General features: G+C 36.9%; 3 protein-coding genes and 2 long non-coding RNA genes across 8 annotated transcripts in view; 4 read left to right on the top strand and 1 right to left on the bottom strand.

Annotated features, from left to right (window-relative positions):
• The first annotated feature begins 1,388 nt into the window (after positions 1-1,388).
• Positions 1,389-25,893, top strand: LOC126584798 (uncharacterized). 3 transcript variants are annotated; one of them, XR_007610116.1, is made up of 6 exons: positions 1,389-1,723; positions 2,428-2,961; positions 4,836-5,247; positions 5,352-5,429; positions 6,702-6,827; positions 25,837-25,893. XR_007610116.1 is itself a non-coding variant. In XM_050249150.1 (5 exons), exons 1-5 carry the CDS (start codon positions 1,713-1,715, stop codon positions 25,763-25,765), a joined length of 1,089 nt encoding a protein of 362 aa, XP_050105107.1. In that variant the 5' UTR covers positions 1,389-1,712; the 3' UTR covers positions 25,766-25,893. The 3 variants fall into 3 exon arrangements, 2 of the variants coding, with proteins under 2 accessions (XP_050105107.1, XP_050105106.1); XM_050249150.1 differs by lacking the exon at positions 6,702-6,827 and having other exon boundaries at positions 25,712-25,893; XM_050249149.1 differs by lacking the exon at positions 25,837-25,893 and having other exon boundaries at positions 6,702-7,178.
• Positions 8,668-26,238, top strand: part of LOC126584796 (receptor-like protein EIX2) — a 38,691-nt gene continuing 21,120 nt past the window's right edge. Inside the window, exons 1-2 of one of the 2 annotated variants that reach the window (XM_050249146.1) lie at positions 8,668-8,917; positions 12,924-14,624. In XM_050249146.1, coding sequence (XP_050105103.1) covers positions 8,686-8,917; positions 12,924-14,464 — 1,773 coding nt within the window. In that variant the 5' untranslated portion in view covers positions 8,668-8,685 and the 3' untranslated portion in view covers positions 14,465-14,624. Of the gene's footprint in view, positions 8,918-12,923; positions 14,625-26,238 lie in introns of those variants that run through there. The other variant, XM_050249147.1, reaches the window with a different exon arrangement.
• On the top strand, positions 8,960-10,543 carry LOC126584797 (receptor-like protein EIX2). The gene has a single exon (XM_050249148.1). It carries the CDS (start codon positions 9,034-9,036, stop codon positions 10,381-10,383), a length of 1,350 nt encoding a protein of 449 aa, XP_050105105.1. The 5' UTR covers positions 8,960-9,033; the 3' UTR covers positions 10,384-10,543.
• LOC126584800 (uncharacterized) lies at positions 14,562-20,062 on the bottom strand. The gene is made up of 2 exons (XR_007610120.1): positions 19,999-20,062; positions 14,562-14,943 (listed from the first exon to the last, which is right to left on the bottom strand). It is a non-coding gene; the product is annotated as an uncharacterized LOC126584800 (long non-coding RNA).
• Positions 17,245-18,188, top strand: LOC126584801 (uncharacterized). Its single transcript, XR_007610121.1, has 2 exons — positions 17,245-17,439; positions 18,119-18,188. It is a non-coding gene; the product is annotated as an uncharacterized LOC126584801 (long non-coding RNA).

Raw genomic sequence — 26,238 nt, 5'->3', positions numbered from 1 at the left:
ATTTTGTAAACAATGATAACCACCACGGGTGGCCAGTAGTTGGGGATGATTTTTAGGTTTGTATTTTACATGGCACGTTCTGATTTCGATTTATAGAGTTGGTGGATCGCACGATGGTGGTCAAGAGAGCTTATGAGCTTATGTTAGTCTTTTTTGACCTGGCCCCTGGTAGGCTGGTTGGTTCCCTTTTTAAAAGGGAAAAAAAATGATATATTTACATTAAGTAGGTAGGGAACTTAGATTAAGCTACACAACGGAAATAACAGTTTGGTTTGAATTTATTTTCGAAGATATTTGAACTTAAGATCTTTCATTTATAAATGAAGAGAAATATTACTCGTACTGAGTAGTAGAACTTAATGAACGCTTAAGTTGCTAATAAAAGGGCATTAAATTGTGGTTTATATGATTATATCTCGCTGATTGTTGCTTTAGCTTTATATTTTGTTAAAAAAATATGTAACTCGTTATGTTTATGTGTATTTTCCTTGATTTTTATATTTGTTGAATTGAAAAGTTGAAAACTAAATTGCATGATTGCCCTTGGTTTGATGCACCCTCGTTAGCATACCCAACAATGCACCCTCGTTAGCATACCCAACAAATGAGCAAGTGTCACAACATTTTGTATTTCTTTTGGTCGAGGTCACAAATTTGTGTTTTAAGACTTGAGCTTATTTTGTTTGAGCTCAAAATATATTTTTATGTTTTAGAATTAAGTCAATCAACGCTTTGTGCTTTAAGGAGTTGTTAACGAAGAGAAAAGAGAAAAGGTGTTTGTATGTCTATATGTCAAAATATGAAATTATCTGTTGACCTCGTTTATCTATTGAGAAAAGTATGAAATTAATTACGTTATCAAAGTGTAGTTGGTACAATAAAAATAAAAATCCACAATTTTTGAGATGTGGAGCTGAGGTTCGTTGTTGAACACGCCTTTGATGTATTATTAAAGTTTTATTGAATATCGTAATTAAAAAAAAAGATTTGTAATCAACAAGTTTAACGGTTGATCAAGATGATGTACTCGCACCCTACACTTGAGTTTGATTTGTTGCCCGAGAGATCACATTAGTTTAGACTACATCCTCGTCAAAAAGAAAAAATATTCTTCGTGTTTTAATGTTAAAATCTCAACCTCCCCAAACTATGACTCAATTAGATCTTCACCGAATATGCAGTTGGCTAGAGCAGTGTGTGCGTCTACTCTTTTACCCGAGTAAGTTCATGTCTAAGTAGAGATTAGGCCCAATCCTCAAATGTTTGTATAATGGGCTGTGTGAATACAGAGAAGCCCAAACCAAGTAAACGTGTCCAGAGTGCCGACCCTGCCATTGCAGCTACTCTGCTAAAGCACTGGTACAAGTGCATAGTGCGTCTTGTTGTTAGCCTTCAACGGCAACCATATTTTAGTCGCGTTGTATAAATTTATGTTATCGCCCAATTGGGTTCTGCCTCTGCCTCCCATATCTCTCTCTCTGATTGTCTCGCCAGACTTTGGACCTGCCTTCTCCTCCTCCTCTCTCTCTCTCTCTCTCTCTAGCTTTTCAGCTTCCCCGTCGTTGTTCGTGCCATTGTTGATGAACAAATCCTCAGAAACAAACCATTGATTTCTGACAACAATTTTGACTCGGTTCTTCATTTGGGTTGTATCAAAAAAGGAGATGTTAATGCGGTGAGTTGGTAGTCCGAGAGATCGAATTTTTCACCGGATGATGATGAGGTCTGCCTGCTGCTCCTCTTTTCATGTTTCTTGTTTTTTTTGTTTTGCTTGATTGGTGTGCGATTCTCAGCGAATTAGTCCGAACCGTCGATTGGTTTTGTTGGCTGGTTGGTTCTTGGGATCAGGCTTCATCATTTCCTTCCTGTTTCTGTAAATTTAATTTTAATTTTTTTTCAATTTTCTGAACAATCGGTCGTTTACTGGATGAGAGATCTTCTCCTTTCTCTCTCTGATTTTTTCACTTGGGTCGAAATCAGTTTCTGGGTCCAATCGGATTCGGTTGCTGATGCAGAAATGCTTCTGCTCCCGCAGATAACAGAGCTCTCTGTCTCGGTTCTTCAGATTCAGCTTTCTGTTGTCAACTGCAGAAAAATGGTGTTAGAAAACTGGTTTCGGTTTCGAATCACTCCTCACCAACATTCAAACCACTCTCACCAATACCCAGCTTCTGTTGGCCAATTTCGATTCCCCGTTTTCAATCAGATTGCAAAATTGTTTCCAAAAATTTCAGCTAAGATCTTGGGTTTTATCATCTCTTCAGTAAAACAGATAATCCTACCCAGAAATTCTGAGTTCGTTTTACTTATTTCCTTCTCAATTCGTCCAAATTGATGTCGATTTGTTCTTCGATTTTATGAATTCAGCTGCGGAAACGGATTTACGTTTAGATTTCTCTAATGGGTTCTTGAATTTTATTTTTTCAGGTACCTGAGAGTGAGCCCAGATTGCGTTCCTCTGAGCAATGGCAAGAAACCAACCGTGAGAACCATATCCAAAGACGACGGGATTACAGACACCGTGACAACAAACAGTATAGTCACATCTCTAGAACCCACCAAACCTTTCAGATTCCGATCCCAACCCACGCCTCAAGACCCGACCCAATCCCAATTCGGAGCCCGACCCACTTCCCCAGACGGCGAAATCCACCACCACACCCAGCAGCGGCTGGACAAGAGTCCCAGCCGGACTCCCAGCCCAATCCGCGGCGCCGGCGATGTGCTGCTGCAGTGGGGCCAGAGAAAGAGGTCGAGAGTCTCCAGGACTGAGATCCGAGCTGTCACCGATGAGTCCTCTTCGTCAGCCCAAGCAAGGCAGGCTTCAAAGCTGCAGAGGAGAGACAAGTCCATGCCGCCTCCGCCGCCCCCGCCGCCCCTTCCGTCTTCTTCCTCCACTACGTCGTCGTTTTCTAATGGCAGCAGACCGAGAAAGGAAGCCTCCGGGTCGCTTCCTAGCAGGTACCCTCCCCATACCAACCTTCCAAGTTCCAACTCCTTTCATTATTTTGTTTTTATTTCTTTCCTTTTTTCTCCCTGTGGATTAATAATATTTACCTCTTTTAATGCAATTTTTACTGCTCCGGATCACTTGGTAGATCTTGCATTATCTCTGTTCTTGTCAAAAATATTTAAAGTCCAGTCCTCCAATCACGTTGGTTTTACTTTTTGGTCCTCCCATTTTTTTCCTAATATATGCTATGATTTTATTTGGGGTTTTTTCGTAAACTGTCGGTTTACCCCCTGAACTTTCACCTCACTTTCGATTTCCCCCCTGAACTTTTCTATTGGAAAATTAAGGACTCAAACTAATTTTTTTAGCCAATTTGCCCCCTACCGTTAGTTTTTCATATATTCCATCCATATTTCCGTTAAGTGAGACCATGTGCATAACATGTGAGGATAGTTAAGTCATTTCAATTTAAAAATGATTAAAAACTGAAAATAAATAATAATAATAATAATTTTCCCTCTATTTTTTCCCGCTAATTCCTATCCTCAATTTTAATTTTCCCTCTCATTCCTATGCATGAGAAATAACATATGGTGTTATTGTCTTCATAAGTAGCTAAGTTAATCTTTTTTTTGAAGCATGTACTACCATTTTTATTTTCTCTAACAAATTAATAATTTGACAAATACTCATGGTGTTATTGTCTCCAAAGCAGTGCATTAATATAAGAAACATGTCCATAAAAAAGACTAGGGTTTCTTATATTAATGCACTGCTTTTGAGACAATAGCACCATTAGCATTTGTCAAATTATTAATTTGTTAGAGAAAATAAAAATGGTAGACAATAACACCATATGTCATTTCTCATGCATAGGAATGAGAGGGAAAAATAAAATCGAGGATAGGAATTAGCGGGAAAAAATAGAGGGAAAGTTTTGCTTTTTTTATTATTTTTAGTTTTTTAATCATTTTTAAGAGTGAAATAACTTAACTACCCTCACATGTTGTGCACATGGTCTCACTTAACGGAAATATGGATGGAATCTATGAAAAACTAACAGTAGGGGGCAAATTGGCTAAAAAAATTAGTTTGAGTCCTTAATTTTCCAATGAAAAAGTTCAGGGGGGAAATCGAAAGTTCAGGGGGTAAACCGACAGTTTACTCTTTTTCCAATTAGGGTTTTTGCAGGCTGAGATTTTGTTTTCTCAGAGACTGTTTAGTCCTTTGGTTCAAGATCTAAAATTTACAAACCCTTTGGGTCCTTTTTGGTACAACCAACCCATGTTCTTGTCCAGCTGATCCTGTTCAATCCAACTTCAAAAACTACGCGTTTTTACAATTTTTCATTTATTTGACCCTTTTACCCCTCGATACACCATAAAATTTCCTTCATCATCCACCTCTCTCATGGTCTCTCAGCTGTTTTCTCTCACAGAGACCAAACAGATTCAAATGCTCTGTTTTGCTCTTTCTCTGTTTTTTGCTTTGTTTTTTCACTTTTTGTGAAGTGGATTTATAGAAAATTCATAAAAATCTCATCACCTTCCTTGAAAATCCTCCCTCCCAATTACCCTTTTTTTCTCATTGGAATTTGTGTCTTTTTTTTTAAAGATTTTCTTGGAGGCAGTGAGAGTATTTATCTAATTAATTAGTATATAATAGAAGGTTAATCTTGCTTTTTCTTCATTTAATTGGGAATTAAATCCTGTCGTTTTCTGTTGTCTTTCCCTCTGATTACTTATCTCTGTTCTGGGAAAGTGTAGAAAAAAACCCTCCATCTGATCCCTCCCACTCCCAAAAGTCCCCACCTTTTTCATCCACCTAAATCTCCCAACTCACCCATTTATTACGATCTCCTCTTCTCTTTGGCCATGACCAGGAATTTGGAAGATCGATCTGCCGAGGTTAATGGGTCGCCATCGAGAAACCCTACTGGTGGCAGCAACGGCCGAGCCGCTTCTAGATCTACGGCGGGTAAACGATCTCCTCCGCCGGAGAAAAATGAGAGAAAGGTGCCAGCTTGCTCAGGCAGGTCATCAGCAGCAGCCAAAAATGACAGCAAGCCAAATGGAGCTCAAGCTGACTCTAATTTGTTGCAATCGGATCAATTAGCGGCTAATTGTAGTGCCGCTGCGGCAGCGGAGAAGGCGAACTACGAAGTGGTGGAGTGGCCGAGAATTTATATTGCTTTGTCGAGGAAGGAGAAGGAAGATGATTTCCTTGCAATGAAAGGCACAAAGCTCCCTCAGAGACCCAAAAAAAGGGCCAAAAATGTTGATAGAACTCTGCAGGTATGTTAAAATTTAAAAAATCATTATTCTTTAATTTTAATTTTAATTTTTGGGTTTAATTAAAAACAAAAAAAAATAATTGAAATATATTTGTTTGTTGGCAGTATTGTTTTCCAGGGATGTGGCTATCTGACTTGACAAGGAATCGATATGAGGTCAGGGAGAAGAAATGTGTGAAGAAGGTAATCTGCTGCTCTTTCCTGGTGTTTTCCTCTTTTGTCTTTTTCCTCAGATTTTTATAAATTTTAAATTTCCTCACACCTTCATTAATATGGAAAAGGAAATATATTTTTGCTAGAGAACAAGATCCAACTAGATTTGAGGTCAGGTGTTATGTGAAACGGGTTCAATGCAACCGTTGCGTTCCAGTTCAAAAATGTATTGATATATGAATAAAAAACATACACATGATAATACGTTATTAGACTAACTTCAACGATAGATTCATGTAAGGTATTCGTATATAATTGACATTGCTCAAAAATTTGCGACTAGTTGTCATTCACTTTTTGTTTTCTTAGTGGAGGAAATAATTAGGTGCTTAAAGTGGAGAATAATAATATTTAACATTGTCTTTTCATACCAACATTAATAATATTTCTTATAGTGGTGAAAAGTGAAAAACAGCCTGTATTTGATTTATTTATGGAAGTCACCATTTTTTTTAGTGTTAATGACATGTTATTCCTTTTTGGTTTTTTTAGTTAAAATGATTTCGGAATTATTATAACTCTTTATTTTAATTTTTGAGATTTAAAACCGATAAAAGTGGTATTTGAGATTGTCTACTATCAATTATTATGATATTTTAGTAAAAAAAAATCTTTGTTACATTAAAGAAACTATCCGTTCAAGAGGAATAGTTGATTTTTCAAATGGTCTTTGAAATTATTATAACTCCTAATTTTAATCTTTGAGATTTAAAACCGATAAAAGTGGTCTTTGAGATTGTCTATCGTCAATTATTTTGGTATTTTAGTAAAATATATTTGTTAAATTAAAGAAACTATCAGTTCAAGAGGAATAGTTGATTTGACAAAAATATTCTGAATTTAACAAATATTTATCATGGAACGGTGGGCAATCTTAGGATAATTTATATCAATTTTAAATATCAAGGATGAAAGTGAGAAGTTATGTGAATCTTATAAAGAATTTTGGATTAAAAAAAAACATTCCTCTTTTAATTCCAAAAATACGATGTAGGAGCATGGCTAGTTCTCAAATTTTGATTTGTTTGTAACGCCTAAAAACTTCAAATTTTCTTTTATTTGTTTTATAATTAATGCATTGAAATCATAAATTCTACTATGAATTACGTAATTTAATTTATTAATGTAATGCGCATAACAACTAATATAAGAAAAGACAAATGGATATTCTTCAACAAATAAATAGATAAAATAGTAAAGGTTGCATAATATTGTGGTGATTTGGTTGGGTTGCATGTGCAGCAAAAGAGAAGGGGACTCAAGGGAATGGACAGCATCGACAGTGATTCCGAGTAGCCATCTTTTTATTTTCATTCCCCTAAATTGTATAATTATTCAAAATTATTATAGAAAAGAAAAACATAAAGTGTGAGAAATTCAAAAATCAAATACCGTTACCCGGTCTGGGAGTAAGGGCCCACGCACCACCTTTTCGTAGTCCACCTGCCCTTGCTTTGTAGGATACAGTGTTCCCGCCGTCGATGTCGATGATGATGGTTTTTGCCATTCGGAGGATCAACGGCTGAGATGTTCTTCTTGAGCTCATAGGGGTAGTTATGAGATTTTAGACTTCGGGGTAAGGGCATTTTGGTCAGCAGGGGTCACTGACTGAAAAAGTGAGAAGTGTACGTGCCTTTTTGACTCGGTCTGTCTGTGACTCAGTGGACGCCACCCAACTCGGCAATTAGATAAACTAGAATTTTCTTTTTCTTTCTCAAATGTGTTTTTTTTTTTATTTTTATTTTTATTTAAATTTATTGGTTTCTGGCATCGCATCGATTAATTGATGTTGGCTATAAATATCTTTTTGGAGTGTTTTCATGCTAATCTCGTGTGCAAAGCTTGCTTCTGTATTTCTTCCTTCAATAACAAAGCTGTTTCACTTTTATTTTTGTTACTAATTCCTCGTAAAACACACAATGTTCTTATGCTTCGACATAGGTCTTACGTGCTATTGTGTGGAACCAATTCTTGGATCTTAAAATTATTTTCTTTAAAAACGCTTTCAATTATTTTAAAAGCATTTCCAAACGAGTGATGCTCTTTTTGCACACCAAAACATGAAAAGCAAATGTCGAGATTTAACTAAATTTCATTTGATCAAATCTCAATCATTCATTCGTGAAAAACGGTGCGATATAAATCCAAGTCTAGTCAACCTGAGAAGACTTTGCTAACTTGTAGAATGGGCGGAGGACTTGGAATTTTCGACCCCATCGATTTCCTAACAAGCTTCAGCTTCTTATATATTGACTTGTATCCTCACCTCAGTAGCCAGCCATCTGCAACAAAAAAGAAAAAGTTGGTAAAAATGGGTAGGTTCCATGCTTGCTTATTCAACCCTACTTTTCACCTCAACATTTTGCTCTTTCTGGTTTTGGCCTCTTCATATCTTTCAGTCACTGCAAAATCATGCATCGAGGAAGAGAGAGGAGCACTTCTCAGCTTTAAACAACACCTCACCGATCAGTCCGGTCGGCTTTCTTCTTGGGTTGGTCACGATTGCTGTCAATGGGAAGGGATTTCGTGCGACAACCGCACTGGTCACGCTACAAAAATTGACCTCCGTAATACTTATCCAGATCGGTTGGGACGTGATGAAGGGTGGGACGAGTTGGCTTGGAATAGGTCTCGCTTGGCAGGTAAGGTAACTTCATCCTTTCTTACCTTGAAACATTTGAGCTACCTAGACCTAAGTTACAATTATTTCCAAGGGATTCACATTGTTTGCCGACTTCCAACTTTGAGATATCTCAACTTCTCCTCTGCATCATCTGGGGGAGAATCTGAATTTCCCAAAAGCATTTTCAACCTTACTAACCTCCTAACACTTGACCTACGTGGAAACTCTTTCACCGGTCATTTTCCTCCCCAACTTGCAAGCCTCGAATCTCTTAAACACCTTGATTTATCTGAAAATTCCCTCAAAGGTAGAATTCCCAAACTCCTTGGAAACTTTTGCAATCTAAAGACCTTAAACCTCGCTGACAACAAATTTGATGGGGGGTTTCAAGAGCTTTTGAGTGGTTTCTCAAATTGCACAAATAACAGATTAGAGTCACTAGATTTGTCTTCCAATGAGTTTGCAACAGAATTGTCTGACTCCTTAAGAGTTCCAACAAGCTTGCAGCACCTTGACCTCCAATGGAACTTGTTTTGGGGCTCGTTTCCAACTTCTGTTGGAAACTTGTCATCCTTGAAAAGTCTAAACCTTCGGGACAACAACATGAACGGATCTATTCCCGAAAGTTTGGGCCAACTCTCTGAGCTAGTTGACCTGGCTTTGTATGGGAATTCATGGGAAGGCATTTTAACAGAAACTCATTTCATAAATCTCACAAGACTGCAATCTCTTTATCTGTCCACGGATGGAGCTATGCCGCTCATTTTCAATGTGAGTTATGAGTGGATTGCCCCCTTCCAGCTCCACACAATTTACATTACAAATTGTAGTGTAGGTCCTGCATTTCCTGTATGGCTTCAATCTCAAACTGAAGTTGAACGTTTGGATTTATCTCGCAACCAAATCCGCGGAAAGCTTCAATCCCAACTCAAATTTCCAAATTTATATTATATGGATTTGAGTCGTAATCAATTTGAAGGTCCACTTCCACATTTCTCTTCTGATGCCACTTATCTTTATCTCCAAAGTAATAGTTTTTCCGGGCCTATTCCTTCAAATTTCGGACAACTGATGCCCAAATTAATATTTTTGAATCTTGCGGAGAATCACTTGAATGGTACAATTCCATCCTCTCTATGCGACATGCAGAACTTGACAATCCTGTCCCTAAGGAGCAATCAGTTATACGGAGAATTCCCAGAAGCATGGAGTGCGTGGCATGATATACGGGTTGTTGATGTGGCAGACAATAACCTCTCTGGTAATATTCCGAGTTCAATGGGTGTCCCGAGTTCTCTATTTATATTGAAGATGAACAACAACAATTTTGGTGGGGAAATTCCTTTCGAGTTGAAGAATGCAACTTCTTTGTTCAGTATTGATCTTGGAGGCAACAAATTAACCGGAAGTGTTCCTTTATGGATAGGATCAAACAACTCTATGTTGTCCACTCTGCGTTTGCACTCCAACTTTTTAAGTGGACATATCCCGCGCCATCTTTGCAATCTTCCCTACCTTCACATCCTAGACCTTGGCCATAACAATCTTTCAGGGACTATTCCCAAGTGTTTGAAGAATTTGACTGCTTTGACTTTCTCTCCATCCCACAATTATTCAGACCCTCCTCAATATGATGACATACAAACAACAGTCACGGCGAAAGGAAGCGAACTCGTTTATTACAAAACTGCTTTGGAATGGGTTTATAGCATTGAGCTTTCATCAAATAATTTAGAAGGCGAAATTCCTGAAGAAATGACCAGCCTCATTGCATTGGGAACGTTGAACTTGTCAAGAAATCAGTTAAGGGGGAACATTCCCTCAACGATTGGAAATTTGCGTTGGTTGGAAACTCTTGATCTCTCACACAATCGTCTTTCGGGACAAATTCCTCAGAGTTACTCATCTTTATCGCTCTTGGCTCATGTGAACTTGTCTTTCAACAACTTGGCTGGAAGAATTCCTACGGGCAACCAACTCCAGACGCTTGAGGACTCTTCCATTTATGAAGGCAATCCATTACTCTGTGGGGTTCCTCTTTCAACTAAGTGCTCGGGAGATGAAACACCGCCTTTTCCCTCTAGTGATGCAGGAGATAATAAAGATGAAGACGATAATGGAAAGCTTTGGCTCTATGTCAGTATCACACTCGGCTTCATCACAGGCTTTTGGGGAGTTTGTGGCACATTAATCGTAAAGACGTCATGGAGGTATGCCTATTTTCGTTTCTTTGATGATATGAAAGATAAAGTAGCATTAGCAATTGCATTGAAAGTGGCTCGCTTGCAAAGAAAAATTTGATTCAAAAAAATGTACTGAACTCATATAGTATTCTTAGCATGCGTGATGCTTTCTGTTGGTCTTTGTAATGTGTAATAAGCTACTAGGACACGATGTGTTCTGTTTTAAGTACTTCAGTTGTTTGCTTTGATTAATATTTAACTTCAATTGTTTGTCGGAAGTTCGAAATTCAAATTTGATGCGGATAAAAATAATAATGTCCTAACAACAGTTGCATTCAAGGACTTAATTATATATTCAAACAAAACAAAAATGTGGATTTACAAAACGCTGAATAAGTTTACAAAGGAACATGTCTTTGATAACATATATCTAAATGCCCCCCTCCCCCGACATTTGGCAGATTCCGATTAGGCTCAAAACCAGGAACATCTTACGAGCACCTCGTGGCAATGACGGATCCAGACTTCTAACATTGGGTGGTCCTAGTATTGGACTTGAAGTATCCACAATCGGATCAGAACCATCCAAAATTGGAGTTAAACTATGAGAAATAATATTGACCAAACTAATCGATAATGTTTTCATGTGTTAATATCATTCCAAACTTCTAATTTCTACACATATCAATTATTAAAACAAAAAATCATATCAGTTAATGAACAAACATACATACATACATACATACATACATATATATATTAACTAACACATGATCAAATCAAATAGTAAAAAAATCATAAATTACAATCTAATAAGCATAGCAATAACTATAATCTATTAGAAATTCAAAAAAATTCATCCATTATACATCTATTTCAATAGCATCCTGTATTATTAATTTGGGCTAAGATTAGAAAGCTTAGTTAAATTTAAAAATTAGGACATTATCAAAAATGAAAAATAGAAATTAAGAAATTCGGTGGTGGTGGACAGGAGAGAGGTGGTGGATCCGTGGAGAGTTGGTAGGTTGTGGGTGGAAGGAAAAAGGGAATTGGGAATAGGAGGAAAAAGAGATTTGGGCTTTGGGCATTACTAGAAAAATGTCCACTCTCTGTATCGGGTTTTCAAACTACAATCGACAGCAGTTATATATTGATCAAATCTCAATCATTCATTCGTGAAAAACGGTGCGATATAAATCCAAGTCTAGTCAACCTGAGAGGACTTTGCTAACTTGTAGAATGGGCGGAGGACTTGGAATTTTCGACCCCATCGATTTCCTAACAAGCTTCAGCTTCTTATATATTGACTTGTATCCTCACCTCAGTAGCCAGCCATCTGCAACAAAAAAGAAAAACTTGGTAAAAATGGGTAGGTTCCATGCTTGCTTATTCAACCCTACTTTTCACCTCAACATTTGGCTCTTTCTGGTTTTGGCCTCTTCATATCTTTCAGTCACTGCGAAATCATGCATCGAGGAAGAGAGAGGAGCACTTCTCAGCTTTAAACAACACCTCACCGATCAGTCCGGTCGGCTTTCTTCTTGGGTTGGTCACGATTGCTGTCAATGGGAAGGGATTTCGTGCGACAAACGCACTGGCCACGCTGCAAAAATTGATCTCCGTGGTTCTTATGAAGGGCCTTGGTTGACAGGTAATGTAACTTCATCCTTGCTTACTTTGAAACATTTGAGCTACCTAGACCTAAGTTACAATTATTTCCAAGGGATTCACATTGTTTGGAAGTTATGAAAATTGACCTCCATAATACTTATGCAGATCGGTTGTTTGGAAGTTATGAAGAGTGGGACGAGTCGGCTTATGAAAGGTCTCGCTTGGCAGGTAAGGTAACTTCATCCTTGCTTACCTTGAAACATTTGAGCTACCTAGACCTAAGTTACAATTATTTCCAAGGGATTCACATTGTTTGCCAACTTCCAACTTTGACATATCTCAACATCTCATTTGCATCATCTTGGGGAGAATCTGAATTTCCCAAAAGCATTTTCAACCTTACTAACCTCCAAACACTTGACCTAAGTAGAAATTCTTTCACCGGTCATTTTCCTCCCCAACTTGCAAGCCTCGAATCTCTTAAACACCTTGATTTATCTTATAATCACCTCAAAGGTAGAATTCCCAAACTCCTTGGAAACTTTTGCAATCTAAAGACCTTAAAACTCGCTGTCAACAAATTTGATGGGGGGTTTCAAGAGCTTTTGAGTGGTTTCTCAAATTGCACAAATAACAGATTAGAGTCACTAGATTTGTCTTCCAATGAGTTTGCAACAGAATTGTCTGACTCCTTAAGAGTTCCAACAAACTTGCAGCACCTTGACCTCCACAGCAACTTGTTTTGGGGCTCGTTTCCCACTTCTGTTGGAAACTTGTCATCCTTGAAAAGTCTAAACCTTTGGAACAACAACATGAACGGAACTATTCCCGAAAGTTTGGGCCAACTCTCTGAGCTAGTTGACCTGGGTTTGGATGGGAATTCATGGGAAGGCATCTTAACAGAAACTCATTTCATGAATCTCACAAGACTGCAATCTCTTTATCTGTCCACGGATGGAGCTATGCCGCTCATTTTCAATGTGAGTTATGAGTGGATTCCCCCCTTCCAGCTCCACACAATTTGCATTATAAATTGTACAGTAGGTCCTGCATTTCCTGTATGGCTTCAATCTCAAACTGAGCTACTTGATGTCACCCTTCGTAGTACCAGAATCTCAGATTCTATACCAGAGGAATGGCTCTTCAACTTATCTTCCAAAGTTGAGCGTTTGGATTTATCGCGCAACCAAATCCGCGGAAAGCTTCAATCCCAACTCAAATTTCCAAGTTTAGAGTCTATGGCTTTGAGTCATAATCAATTTGAAGGTCAACTTCCACATTTCTCTTCTGATGCCACTTATCTTTATCTCCAAAGTAATAGTTTTTCCGGGCCTATTCCTTCAAATTTCGGACAACTGATGCCCAAATTAAGAGTTTTGAATCTTGCGGAGAATCACTTGAATGGTACAATTTCATCCTCTCTTTGCGACATGCAGAACTTGACAATCCTGTCCCTAAGGAGCAATCAGTTTTACGGAGAATTCCCAGAAGCATGGAGTGTGTGGCATGATATATGGGTTGTTGATGTGGCAGACAATAACCTCTCTGGTAATATTCCGAGTTCAATGGGTGTCCCGAGTTCTCTATTTATACTGAAGATGAACAACAACAATTTTGATGGCGAAATTCCCATCGAGTTGAAGAATGCAACTTCTTTGCTCAGTATTGATCTTGGAGGCAACAAATTAACCGGAAGTGTTCCTTTATGGATCGGATCAAACCACTCCGAGTTGTCTACGCTGCGTTTACATTCCAACTTTTTAAGTGGACATATCCCGCGCCATCTTTGCAATCTTCCCTTCCTTCACATCCTAGACCTTGGCCATAACAATCTTTCAGGGACTATTCCCAAGTGTTTGAAGAATTTGACTACTTTGACTTTCTCTCCATCCAACAATTATTCAGACTCTGGATATGGTGAGATCCAAACAACAGTCATGACGAAAGGAAGCGAACTCGTTTATTACAGCACTGCTTTGAAATGGGTTTATAGCATTGATCTTTCATCAAATAATTTCGAAGGCGAAATTCCTGAAGAAATGACCAGCCTCATTGCATTGGGAACGTTGAACTTGTCAAGAAATCAGTTAAGGGGGAACATTCCCTCATCGATTGGAAATTTGCGTTGGTTGGAAACTCTTGATATCTCATGCAATCGCCTTTCGGGACAAATTCCTCGGAGTTACTCCTCTTTGTCGCTCTTGGCTCATGTGAACTTGTCTTTCAACAACTTGGCTGGAAGAATTCCTACGGGCAACCAACTCCAGACGCTCGAGGACCCATCCATGTATGAAGGCAATCCATTACTCTGTGGGGTTCCTCTTTCAACTAAGTGCCCGGGAGATGAAACACCGCCTTTTCCCTCTAGTGATGCAGGAGATAATAAAGATGAAGACGATAATGGAAAGCTTTGGCTCTATGTCAGTATCACACTCGGCTTCATCACAGGCTTTTGGGGAGTTTGTGGCACATTAATCGTAAAGACGTCATGGAGGTATGCCTATTTTCGTTTCTTTGATGATATGAAAGATAAAGTAGCATTAGCAATTGCATTGAAAGTGGCTCGCTTGCAAAGAAAAATTTGATTCAAAAAAATGTACTAAACTCATATAGTATTCTTAGCATGCGTGATGCTTTCTGTTGGTCTTTGTAATGTGTAATAAGCTACTAGGACACGATGTGTTCTGTTTTAAGTACTTCAGTTGTTTGCTTTGATTAATATTTAACTTCAATTGTTTGTCGGAAGTTCGAAATTCAAATTTGATGCGGATAAAAATAATAATGTCCTAACAACAGTTGCATTCAAGGGCTTAATTACCTATTCAAACAAAACAAAAAATGTGGATTTACAAAACGCTGAATAAGTTTACAAAGGAACATGTCTTTGATAACATATATCTAAATGAAATCTGAGCCACTCCCAAAAAAGCTGGAGATCTGGATAAATGCCCCCCTCCCCCGACCTTGGCAGATTCCGATTAGGCTCCAAACCAGGAACATCTTACGAGCACCTCGTGGCAATGACGGATCCAGACTTCTAACATTGGGTGGTCCTAGTATTGGACTTGAAGTATCCAAAATCGGATCAGAACCATCCAAAATTGGAGTTAAACTATGAGAAATAATATTGACCAAACTAATCGATAATGTTTTCACGTGTTAATATCGTTCCAAACTTCTAATTTCTACACATATCAATTATTAAAACAAAAAATCATATCAGTTAATAAACATATATATATATATATATAACTAACAAATGATCAAATCAAATAGTAAAAAATCATAAATTACAATCTAATAAGCATAGCAATTAAGGCTGGGTTCGGTTCTTATCGGTTCGGTTTTTTGCCAAAACCGAAACCAAACCGAAATTCGGTTCGGTTCGGTTCGGCCCAAATTTTTTTCGGTTTTTTTCGGTTCGGTTTTTTTTTTTTTTTTTTTTTTTTTTTTCCTCCAAAAAATGCAAAACAACCACAACATTACTTGAGTTATATGCCAAGCATCCATTTCTTTATTTGGTTCACAGAGTGCCTAGTATTTGGGTCATTGTTCAAAGTAGCCTTTCCTCTATGGAAAACAAATACAAAGCCATTTCCATGCAAACAAATCCCATGAAATGGATTTTAATTATAAAACAGATTAGACTTTAGAACCAACCAAATATCCAACAACTAAATTGTAAATTGTGGTTTATGAAAACAATGAAATTAAAGAAGCTCAGCTCCCTACATGATACAATATTACAATTACAATCACACACCTTTTCTTCTCTCTCTCTCAATTAGCTTTAGGTAAATACATTTGTACTTAGCTCTATAATATTCCTTTCCCACAATTACATGCAAGTAGGACGATGACTTAGATGGAACGAGTTCATAGTCATTAGTGATTTGGAACATTATAGTGTTGATGCAATTGTTCCATGAAAGTCTCTCTTCATGTATATAATAAAACACAAAAAAAAGTTGACCACCTAAATTGAGATTAACACTAATTAGTAATTATCATCAGCATACTTATTAATTAATTAACTACACCAAGAAAAGCACCTGCCCTTGACACGAGAGTAGTCACCTCTCGACTGAAGCTACACCGTTACCACCACCACCGTTACCACCACTCTTCCTACCACCACCGTTACCACCACCACATGACAAAACATGAACACAACATGCAAGCACTTGAACACAAAATGATCGCAATCAATTCAACAATCCCTACAAACCATTTAAGTACAACCGTAGACTGGAGCCAATATGATAGCGGGTCATATATGTTGACGGAACCAACGAAATTGAAAAAAAAAATCTGCAAAACGCATCATGGGGTGAGAGACTAACCTTGCAAATGAGGGAATTTGTTGTGGGTCGAGACTTGAGCCTTGAAACGGCGAGAGGAAGTAGTGGGTTGCAGGGGTGACAGATTCAGATTGAGAGTGAGACGGCGACGGCGAGTGAGAGGGATAAGAGAAAGGTCGCTCTGAGACGGCGATGGCGAGTGAGAGACAGGTCGCTGAGATGGTGAGAGAGATTTGGAATGACACCGTTCAAGAGAGAAACAAAATCTATACAAAATCTGCAAAACCCATGAAATTAAAAACAAAATCTATACAACATGAGAGAAATTACCGTGCAAAGGAAGGAGGTCGTGGGTCGAGACTCGAAAAGGCGAGAGGAAGTCGTGGGTCACGGGGGGTGAGAGACTGAGAGTGAGACGGCGAGTCGGCGACACTTGCAAATCGACGAGATGTGAGACGGGTCGCAAGTCGCAGGTCACTGGGAGTGGGAAGTAAGAAGACGAAGAGCGGCGGAGCTGGGAGTGGGAAGGAGATGATTCAGTCGTCCAGAGTACAGAGGAGAGGGATAAGGGAATGAAATTTTGAAAAGGTGCAACTAGTGGCTAGGGTTAATGGGTTTTGTTGCAGGTTGCTGGGAGTGGGAAGGAGGAAGACGAAGAGCGGCGGAACTAGGAGTGGGAATGAAAAATTGAAGAGGTTCAACTAGTGGCTAGGGTTAAAGGGTTGATTTCTCATAAAAAAATAAAAAGATTCCCCAAAATGGAGGCATGAGGGTTCGAACCCATGGCCCTAAGCTTCTAAAGTTTCCCTGAAACCAACTTGGCAACGGGTTCTATTTTGTTAGCATTGTATGACTAAACTATTTATAGATATTGAACAAAATAATTAAATATTTATATCGGTTCGGTTCGGTTTCCGAACCTCAAAAACCGAAACCGAACTGATCAGATTCGGTTCGGTTCGATTTGACAGTTTCGGTTCGGTTTTTTTTCGGTTCGGTTTTTTTCGACCTCGGTTCGGTTTGGTTTTCGGTTTTTTTCGGTTTTCGGTTTTTTGAACCTACCCCTAATAGCAATAACTATAATCTATTGGAAATTCAAAGTCTTTCATCCATTATACATCTATTTCAATAGCATCCTGTATTATTAATTTGGGCTAAGATTAGAAAGCTCAGTTAAATTTAAAAATTAGGATATTATAAAAAATGAAAAGTAGAAATTAAGAAATTCGGTGGTGGTGGACGGGAGAGAGGTGGAGCAGGTGGTGGATCCACGGGGGGTTGGTAGGTTGTGGATGGAAGGAAAAAGGGAATTGGGAATATGAGGAAAAAAGAGATTTGGGCTTTGGGGATTACTAGAAAAATGTCCGCTCTCTGTATCGGGTTTTCAAACCATAATCGACAATAGCTATGAATAATATATACAGCAATTATTGATAATGTTTTCACGTGTTAATATTGTTCCATACTTCTAATTTCAATAGCATCCTGTATTATTAATTTGGGCTAAGATTAACTAATATTGTCCAAACTAATCAATAATGTTTTCACGTGTTAATAATATCGTTCCAAACTTCTAATTTCTACACATATCAATTATTAAAACAAAAAATCATATCAGTTAATGAACAAACATATATACATAGATACATACATAGATACATACATATATATATATATATATATATATATTAACTAACACGTGATCAAATCAAATAGTAAAAAATCATAAATTACAATCTAATAAGCATAGCAATAACTATAATCTATTAGAAATTCAAAAAATTTCATCCATCATATATCTTTTTCAATAGCATCCTGTATTATTAATTTGGGCTAAGATTAGAAAGCTTATTTAAATTTAAAAATTAGGACATTATAAAAAATGAAAAATAGAAATTAAGAAATTCGGTGGTGGTGGACAGGAGAGAGGTGGAGCAGGTGGTGGATCCGTGGAGGGTTGGTAGGTTGTGGATGGAAGGAAAAAGGGAATTGGGAATAGGAGGAAAAATAGATTTGGGCTTTGGGCATTACTAGAAAAATGTCCGCTCTCTGTACCAGGTTTTCAAACTATAATCGACAACAGTTATGAATAATATCTACAGCAAAATTCACTCAAAAGGCTGCAGCAATACAATTGCATTCTCAAATGCAGTAATTAGACAATGCACATTTTACTTGAGTAATTCCCACAAAATCACAAATTAATCAAGTCATCTCCAAATAATTGAAAAACCAAGAGATAGGTGAATCAATGCCATAAAATAAGCAGTTCAGTTTGCATCAATATTCTATCAAGTTGACATCAAGAATCAATATACAATAAAAATGGCGAATGCGGAAGTATATGTTAACAAAAGTTGCAATGGCTCTAGTTCGCTTATATGTTTGAGTGTCAGTGAGGATTTTGATGATTTACTGCATTTGAGACTTCGAGACTTGAGAGCAGCCTCTCCATAAATGGGGGTAAGGCTAGCCGACATTCACCTCTCTCAGACCCTGCGTAAAGCGGGAGCCTTGTGCACTGGGTACGAGAAGATGCACCTCAGACTGATTGATGGGACAAAGTCTCTTACATTAACCGGCATGTTGATTTAACCTAAACCTTATTGTTTTTCTTTTGGTTCTAAAAAAAAAAAAACATGAAAAAGATAAAGCTGATCATTCCAATTGTAATTGGGATAAAATATTCTTCACCTTTTTTTTCCAAAGCTTTTCAATAAAGAAGAGAGTGTTTGTATGGTTAGAGGTTTTTCATGCCAGCAAACCTTCTCCAATATTCCCAATGGTCAAACAGTAGTAAAAATGTAATGAAGATGGAGACTGCCCCAGCTTGTCTCTGATTAAATGCATGTAGATACTGAGTTTTATCAAGTTTTTACCAGATTGACTACAGCAGATGATACTTAGTATCAATGTCTTATAATATGTGTTATGTATATGCTTTGTAAACATCTTTTCACTATATTTTTTTAGTATAAGAACTTAACTGAATTAGCTATTTCAAAAGAGAGAATGTCAATCATGTGGTTTATTATTTCGTTGAGATTGATGGTGTCTGTTAGATTTAGGACAATGAGATCAAACACCGTTCTGATTTTATGACATATTTTCATTTTTAGGAATTAATTTGTGGAATAGAATGCACATTGTTGCCCTGCATTTGGTTTGAACTGTGCTCTTATTTGTAGTATCTTATGCATAGATTGAGTGCTCGAGAAAAATTTAGGTCACTGATTCATGAAGTATGAAATGTTCTCTTGCACTAAAATTGGTCCTAGCTGTTCCTAAAGTCGTGTTATGCGTGAACTCCTCATTAACTTTCGCGTGAACTACTAATTATGTGATTGCTTTGTTTTAATTTGTCAAAATATTATATCTTCCCTACCATATTAGATCCTTATTTTCAAAGTGAAGTTTCTTCTTCTATTAGGTTTAGTTCTTCGGATTTTACAAATATCAACAGCCTTTGGAAGTCGCTGTACTTAACTATTGACATCTCTCACACAAGTGAACGTAATATTGCATCAGTTGAAGGTGTAAATGTATTGGTGGCCTCATCAATTTATCGATTAAATTGGTACCGCTGAGGATGTCAGATCATGTTAGGGTCCAATCTTTTAAGTTTTGACCGAGTTCATCTATCTTGCATTTCAGAGAGTGGTCTACATATTTTCTAAGTAAATTCAGTGGTATAGTTTAATGATGCAACTTCAACTAAAGAGATAACATCTGCAGACATGATTTTGCAAAATCATAAAACTCTTAAGAGTTTGAACCGTACCCGACGAAAGTTTATATGAGTTGAAGAAGGACCGTACTTAAGTCGGCAAGATCATAAGCTCTTGAAGCCTCTCCTCCATATTAGAACCACCCGCAGTCCAAATTAACAAAGATTCAAAGCCAAATCAAAGCAAATCAGTGATAAATTAAACAAAAACCCCTAATTATTTTTGTAGAGAGTATTCATATCAAGACCAACTACGTTATTTGATTCGAATTGAATCCAAAAGCAGCACGTAAAAAATTAAGAACCGGAGAACCAAAATGCCAAAATTAAACTCAACAAATCGCTGCTTGCTTTGCTGCACCTCTGCCTGTCTGCAAGATCTCTCCTCCTCTCCCTCTCTCTCTATCTTCTTCTCTCGTCTGCAACAACCCCCTCAATGGCTCAATCCCTTCCAACGAAGCGGACAACATGCCCCCTAAACCCCAAACGTGCAATGACAAAAAATACCCCCATAATCTTCACCACTGCCCGTCCGATCTGAAATCCAAACGGGCAAAAAAGTAATTTAATTGTTTCAAGACTGCGCCGCTTTGGTCCAGCCCTCTGGGCCTCTGTCTGGCCCTTTGAAACCTGGCAAATCCGTAACAAAGCAAAAATTTGGGTAGAATGGCAATTTGGTGAAGAAATCAACATCAAAGTATTTTTTACTGTAGCTTATATATAGTGTCAATTTCCTTCTCATCTTTAGACTATAGTAACTAGCAAATGATGGCCATGCGATGTTGCGGGATTGAAAATTGTACTAAAATTTTATGTGCAATACTATTTAAGTACAAAAGATACTACTTGAATGTATGTACAACTGTACATACTATTTACATACAAAAGGTTAGGTACATATATATTTAATAGATATGCTAGATGGTACACTATGAGGTGTTCATTCTTCTCACATTGGGTTGTTGAGGTGCCTTATCTTCTTTCTTGTCTATGTAATCTTCTCTACTATATTGTTCAAACATAAATGTGTCGTGTTCAATAAAAAATCAGATATACAAAACATTATGTATTTACACAATCCCATATTTATGAAAATTACAATCGAAAGCCTAAGCTGCAAGATTTTCCAATTACGAACTCAATCATAATACAACGAATGAAATTATATGCACAGTATTACAGATATAATTTTAATCTTCTACTAATTTGATGAAACATGGAAACGTACAAACAACATATAACCAATCATCCTTACAATAAATTCTTCAAAACACAACTTTTATGACCCGCCAAACTGTGAAATAAAAAGTAATAATAACCCATGACAAAAGATTTACAAAACGCAGGAAAAGTAAAAACATTGGTAACTAATTAGACATGAAAATGCAGAATAAGCCAATTAAGGCATCTTAACAGAAAACTAATACAACCATAGTGGTACTAAGACTCATATCGTCGTAGTAGTACTCTTTGTCCATGTTAAGACTCATATCGAAAAATATGAAATTTGCCTAAACATACTTTCACTGTGAACATGAAGAGCACATAGTGAATCTATGAACAATGTCTGCCTAAACATAATTTTCTACGATTCTTTGAGCATTCTAAGAGAGTGTTAGCAGATCGAAGATATCAAGAATTGCTTGCTGATTTCACGATGATGGAGCCTAGTCCTATATTATTAGCAAATGTTGAAATGTTGCAGCAAGCGGTGGAGGTTTATACCCCAAAGGTATTTAAACATTTCCAAAAAGAGTATACATGCTTTCTTGGTTGTAGTATTCACAAAGTTGATAAGTCTGAGACGATTATGGAGTACATAGTATTTTGTGCTAGACAACGTCACGAACACTTGGTTAAATTTGAAGCTTCAACACAGATAGTTGATTGTAGCTGTATGAAATTCTCTTTTGTTGGGATTTTATATGGTCATGCAATCAAAGTGCTTGATAAGAATAATGTGAAAAAAAAATCTCATCACATTACATATTAAATCAATGGACAAGAGCGGCAAGGGCTAGAAGTATGAAAGATTACCATGAAGTGGGTGCTCATGACAATCCTAAAGAATCTATGGGAAAGCGTTATAACCATTTGTGTAGAAGGACCCGCTTGAACAAAAAAAATCTAAGTCGACATCCAAGTGTAAAAAAACTCATGCAAGACGACGAATAGCTATGGAGGTACCTAAATTGTATTCTTTGCATGTACGACGTGATTAATGTGTTATCTTGCAAATGTAATTTTATTTTTTTGGTCAAATTTTTTTGTAGGAATTTACTTGCACATGTGAAAGTTCACAAACACTCCAGGGTATAGGACATGAGGCTCATTTATTTGATAGCTTGCCTCAAGTAAGGACCTTTAACTCTTTTAATTTTAATAAAGTTATATCAAAATTTAATTTCTAGACATAAGAATTGAGCTTGAGAATTCAAACTTACTCTTTAAACATAAATGTAGGGATATGTCAATGTTGGTACTGATTCAGAACAACATTTTCAAGCTACACAAGAAATTCAATGCACCAAGGTATTGCCTTACTTTTAAAGAATTTTTAGCTTGTCAACTTCTTTTATCTCGTTTTTATTTTCTAATATATTAATTTCAACTCTCATTTTTTTTTCTTTCACCTCTCATAGGATATATCAAAGGGAACCAAGTTTTCATTTTTAACTTCTGGAAGTTTGGACGAGATTACATGTTGGTACCAAAATGTCTCTTTCACTCAATTGCTTAATGTGAGTATTACATATATGACAACTATAAATACATACAAACAAATATAGATGTGTATAAAATGTTGATCGTCTTATATATTTAGCTGCTTGACTTTTTGTTTGTAGAAATCAACGACAAATTTCCATGCCTTTTCACAAGATGAAAGAGCCAAACAAAATGGAAATTGAGCAGGACTTCATTTGTAGATTGTTTGTAAAATGGAAAATTGGAGGTGTGGAGTATACACCCAATATTTTGGCGTCCTGCAATATGAAGAAAAAATTGGAAGATATTTCTTTTTGTTTTTGGCAAATTTTGTGCATCATAGAAAGTTGAAGTGGAGGTTGCACCTTTTTCCTTTTGAATTGTACTACGTAAGTTAAAATAACTTGTAATTGTCTTTGAATTGGCATAGCTGCTTTCCAAAATAGTTATTCTATTCTTTTATACAAGTATTTCTATCAATGCACTCTCATACAAAAAATTTCTTTAAATACTGATTTAATGCAATCCAAGAGCTAAATGCTTAAATCAGAAAATTTTCTTTAACCCAGATACTCCTATAGTGTAGTGCAGCAAAGTTTTTCTTAAACCTTGACGTATATCACTATAAAATTATCCCAAATATATCTCAGAGATTGCAGAAATTCAGACTATCAATAATGAGACAGTCGGAATGTTTTACCCTAATCTTCTTAGGATTTTAACTAAACAACTTTCTCCTGTAACAACTATATTAAACCATAAATACTCATCAACACTCATCACAATAGCAAAAAGGCACAAGGTACTATTACAGAAATCTAAAGATCTTTTTATCCTCTTCGAAGATCGATCGATTCCAGAGAGAGGGAGAGAGGAGGAGGGAGACGACGAAGGGAGACGAGGGAGACGGAGGCAAGAGGAGAAAAACAACGGAGGCGATTTACCGGAAGCATGTCTTGTCTTATGTTGCTAGTCAATAAGTCAGTGGAATCCTCACAAAATCCATCAATTTCCTCCCTCACCCTCTGCAACACTGGCACATCCCTCACATGCTCCCTCAATCCGGTCCGTCGGATTTGGAATGTCATCTAAAATAAGCATTTAATGTTCTGGGCTTTAACCATTCAATGGACATCACCGAAGCCTACTTCGGGCCCAAAAAGACCCAAATTCTGGTCAGTGGCAGAGATGTAAATCTCCCCAACTCACCCTTTTATTACAATCTCCTCTTCTCTTTGGCCATGACCAGGAATTTGGAAGATCGATCTGCCGGCGTTAATGGGTCGCAATCGAGAAACCCTACTGGTGGCAGCAATTCCCGAGCCGTTTCTAGATCTACGGCAGGGAAACGATCTCCTTCGCCGGAGAAAAATGAGAGAAAGGTGCCAGCTTGCTCAGGCAGGTCATCAGCAGCAGCCAAAAATGACAGCAAGCCAAATGGAGCTCAAGCTGATTCGGGAGCGGCAGCTAATTGTGGTGCCGCTGCGGCAGCGGAGAAGGTGAACTACGAAGTGGTGGAGTGGCCGAGAATTTATATTGCTTTGTCGAGGAAGGAGAAGGAAGATGATTTCCTTGCAATGAAAGGCACAAAGCTCCCTCAGAGACCCAAAAAAGGGGCCAAAAATGTTAATAGAACTCTGCAGGTATGTTAAAATTTAAAAATCATTATTCTTTTCAATTTTAATTTTTGGGTTTAATTAAAAACAAAAAATTAATTTAAATATACTTTTTTGGGTGGCAGTATTGTTTTCCAGGGATGTGGCTATCTGACTTGACAAGGAATCGATATGAGGTCAGGGAGAAGAAATGTGTGAAGAAGGTAATATGCTGCTCTTTCATGCTGTTTTCCTCTTTTGTCTTTTTCCTCAGTTTTTTATAAATTTTAAATTTCCACACACACCTTCATTAATATAGAAAAGGAAATATATTTTTGCTAGAGAACAAGATCCAACTAGATTTGAGGTCAGGTTTATATGAAACGGGTTCAATGCTACCGTTGCGTTTCAGTTCAAAAATGTATTGATATGTGAATAAAAAACTTACACGTGATAATGCGTTATTAGACTAACTTCGACGATAGACACAATTCATGTAAGGTATTAGTATATAATTGACATTGCTCAAAAGTTTGCGACTAATTGTCATTCACTTTTTGTTTTCTTAGTGGAGGAAATAATTAGGTGCTTAAAGTGGAGAATAATAATATTTAACATTGTCTTTTCATACCAACATTAATAATATTTCTTATAGTGGTGAAAAAGTGAAAAACAGTCTGTATTTGATTTATTTATGGAAGTCACCATTTTTTTAGTGTTAATGACATGTTATTCCTTTTTGGTTTTTTTAGTTAAAATGATCTCTGGAATTATTATAACTCTTTATTTTAATTTTTGAGATTTAAAACAGATAAAAGTGGTATTTGAGATTGTCTACGGTCAATTATTATAATATTTTAGTAAAAAAAAATCTTTGTTAAATTAAAGAAACTATCAGATCAAGAGGAATAGGTGATTTTTAAAATGGTCTTTGAAATTATTATAACTCCTAATTTTAATCTTTGAGATTTAAAACCGATAAAAGTGGTCTTTGAGATTGTCTATCGTCAATTATTTTGGTATTTTAGTAAAATATATTTGTTAAATTAAAGAAACTATCAGTTCAAGAGGAATAGTTGATATGACAAAAATATTCTGAATTTAACAAATATTTATCATGGAACGGTGGGCAATCTTAGGATAATTTATATCAATTTTAAATATCAAGGATGAAAGTGAGAAGTTATGTGAATCTTATAAAGAATTTTGGATTAAAAAAAAACATTCCTCTTTTAATTCCAAAAATACGATGTAGGAGCATGGCTAGTTCTCAAATTTTGATTTGTTTGTAACGCCTAAAAACTTCAAATTTTCTTTTATTTGTTTTATAATTAATGCATTGAAATCATAAATTCTACTATGAATTACGTAATTTAATTTATTAATGTAATGCGCATAACAACTAATATAAGAAAAGACAAATGGATATTCTTCAACAAATAAATAGATAAAATAGTAAAGGTTGCATAATATTGTGGTGATTTGGTTGGGTTGCATGTGCAGCAAAAGAGAAGGGGACTCAAGGGAATGGACAGCATCGACAGTGATTCCGAGTAGCCATCTTTTTATTTTCATTCCCCTAAATTGTATAATTATTCAAAATTATTATAGAAAAGAAAAACATAAAGTGTGAGAAATTCAAAAATCAAATACCGTTACCCGGTCTGGGAGTAAGGGCCCACGCACCACCTTTTCGTAGTCCACCTGCCCTTGCTTTGTAGGATACAGTGTTCCCGCCGTCGATGTCGATGATGATGGTTTTTGCCATTCGGAGGATCAACGGCTGAGATGTTCTTCTTGAGCTCATAGGGGTAGTTATGAGATTTTAGACTTCGGGGTAAGGGCATTTTGGTCAGCAGGGGTCACTGACTGAAAAAGTGAGAAGTGTACGTGCCTTTTTGACTCGGTCTGTCTGTGACTCAGTGGACGCCACCCAACTCGGCAATTAGATAAACTAGAATTTTCTTTTTCTTTCTCAAATGTGTTTTTTTTTTTATTTTTATTTTTATTTAAATTTATTGGTTTCTGGC

The sequence above is a fragment of the Malus sylvestris genome, chromosome 10 (assembly GCF_916048215.2).
Source record: "Malus sylvestris chromosome 10, drMalSylv7.2, whole genome shotgun sequence".
Classification (NCBI taxonomy): Eukaryota; Viridiplantae; Streptophyta; class Magnoliopsida; order Rosales; family Rosaceae; genus Malus; species Malus sylvestris.
This window is presented reverse-complemented; position numbering and strand designations above follow the sequence as displayed.

What these genes read in the sequence shown, in the direction of transcription:
- LOC126584797 (XM_050249148.1), top strand. Translation starts at nt 9,034, where the DNA reads ATGGATTTGAGTCGTAATCAATTTGAAGGTCCACTTCCACATTTCTCT.
- LOC126584798 (XM_050249150.1), top strand. An exon ending in TCCGGGTCGCTTCCTAGCAG is followed by an intron (nt 2,962 to 4,835) that starts GTACCCTCCCCA and finishes GGCCATGACCAG; the next exon opens with GAATTTGGAAGATCGATCTG. An exon ending in ATGTTGATAGAACTCTGCAG is followed by an intron (nt 5,248 to 5,351) that starts GTATGTTAAAAT and finishes GTTTGTTGGCAG; the next exon opens with TATTGTTTTCCAGGGATGTG.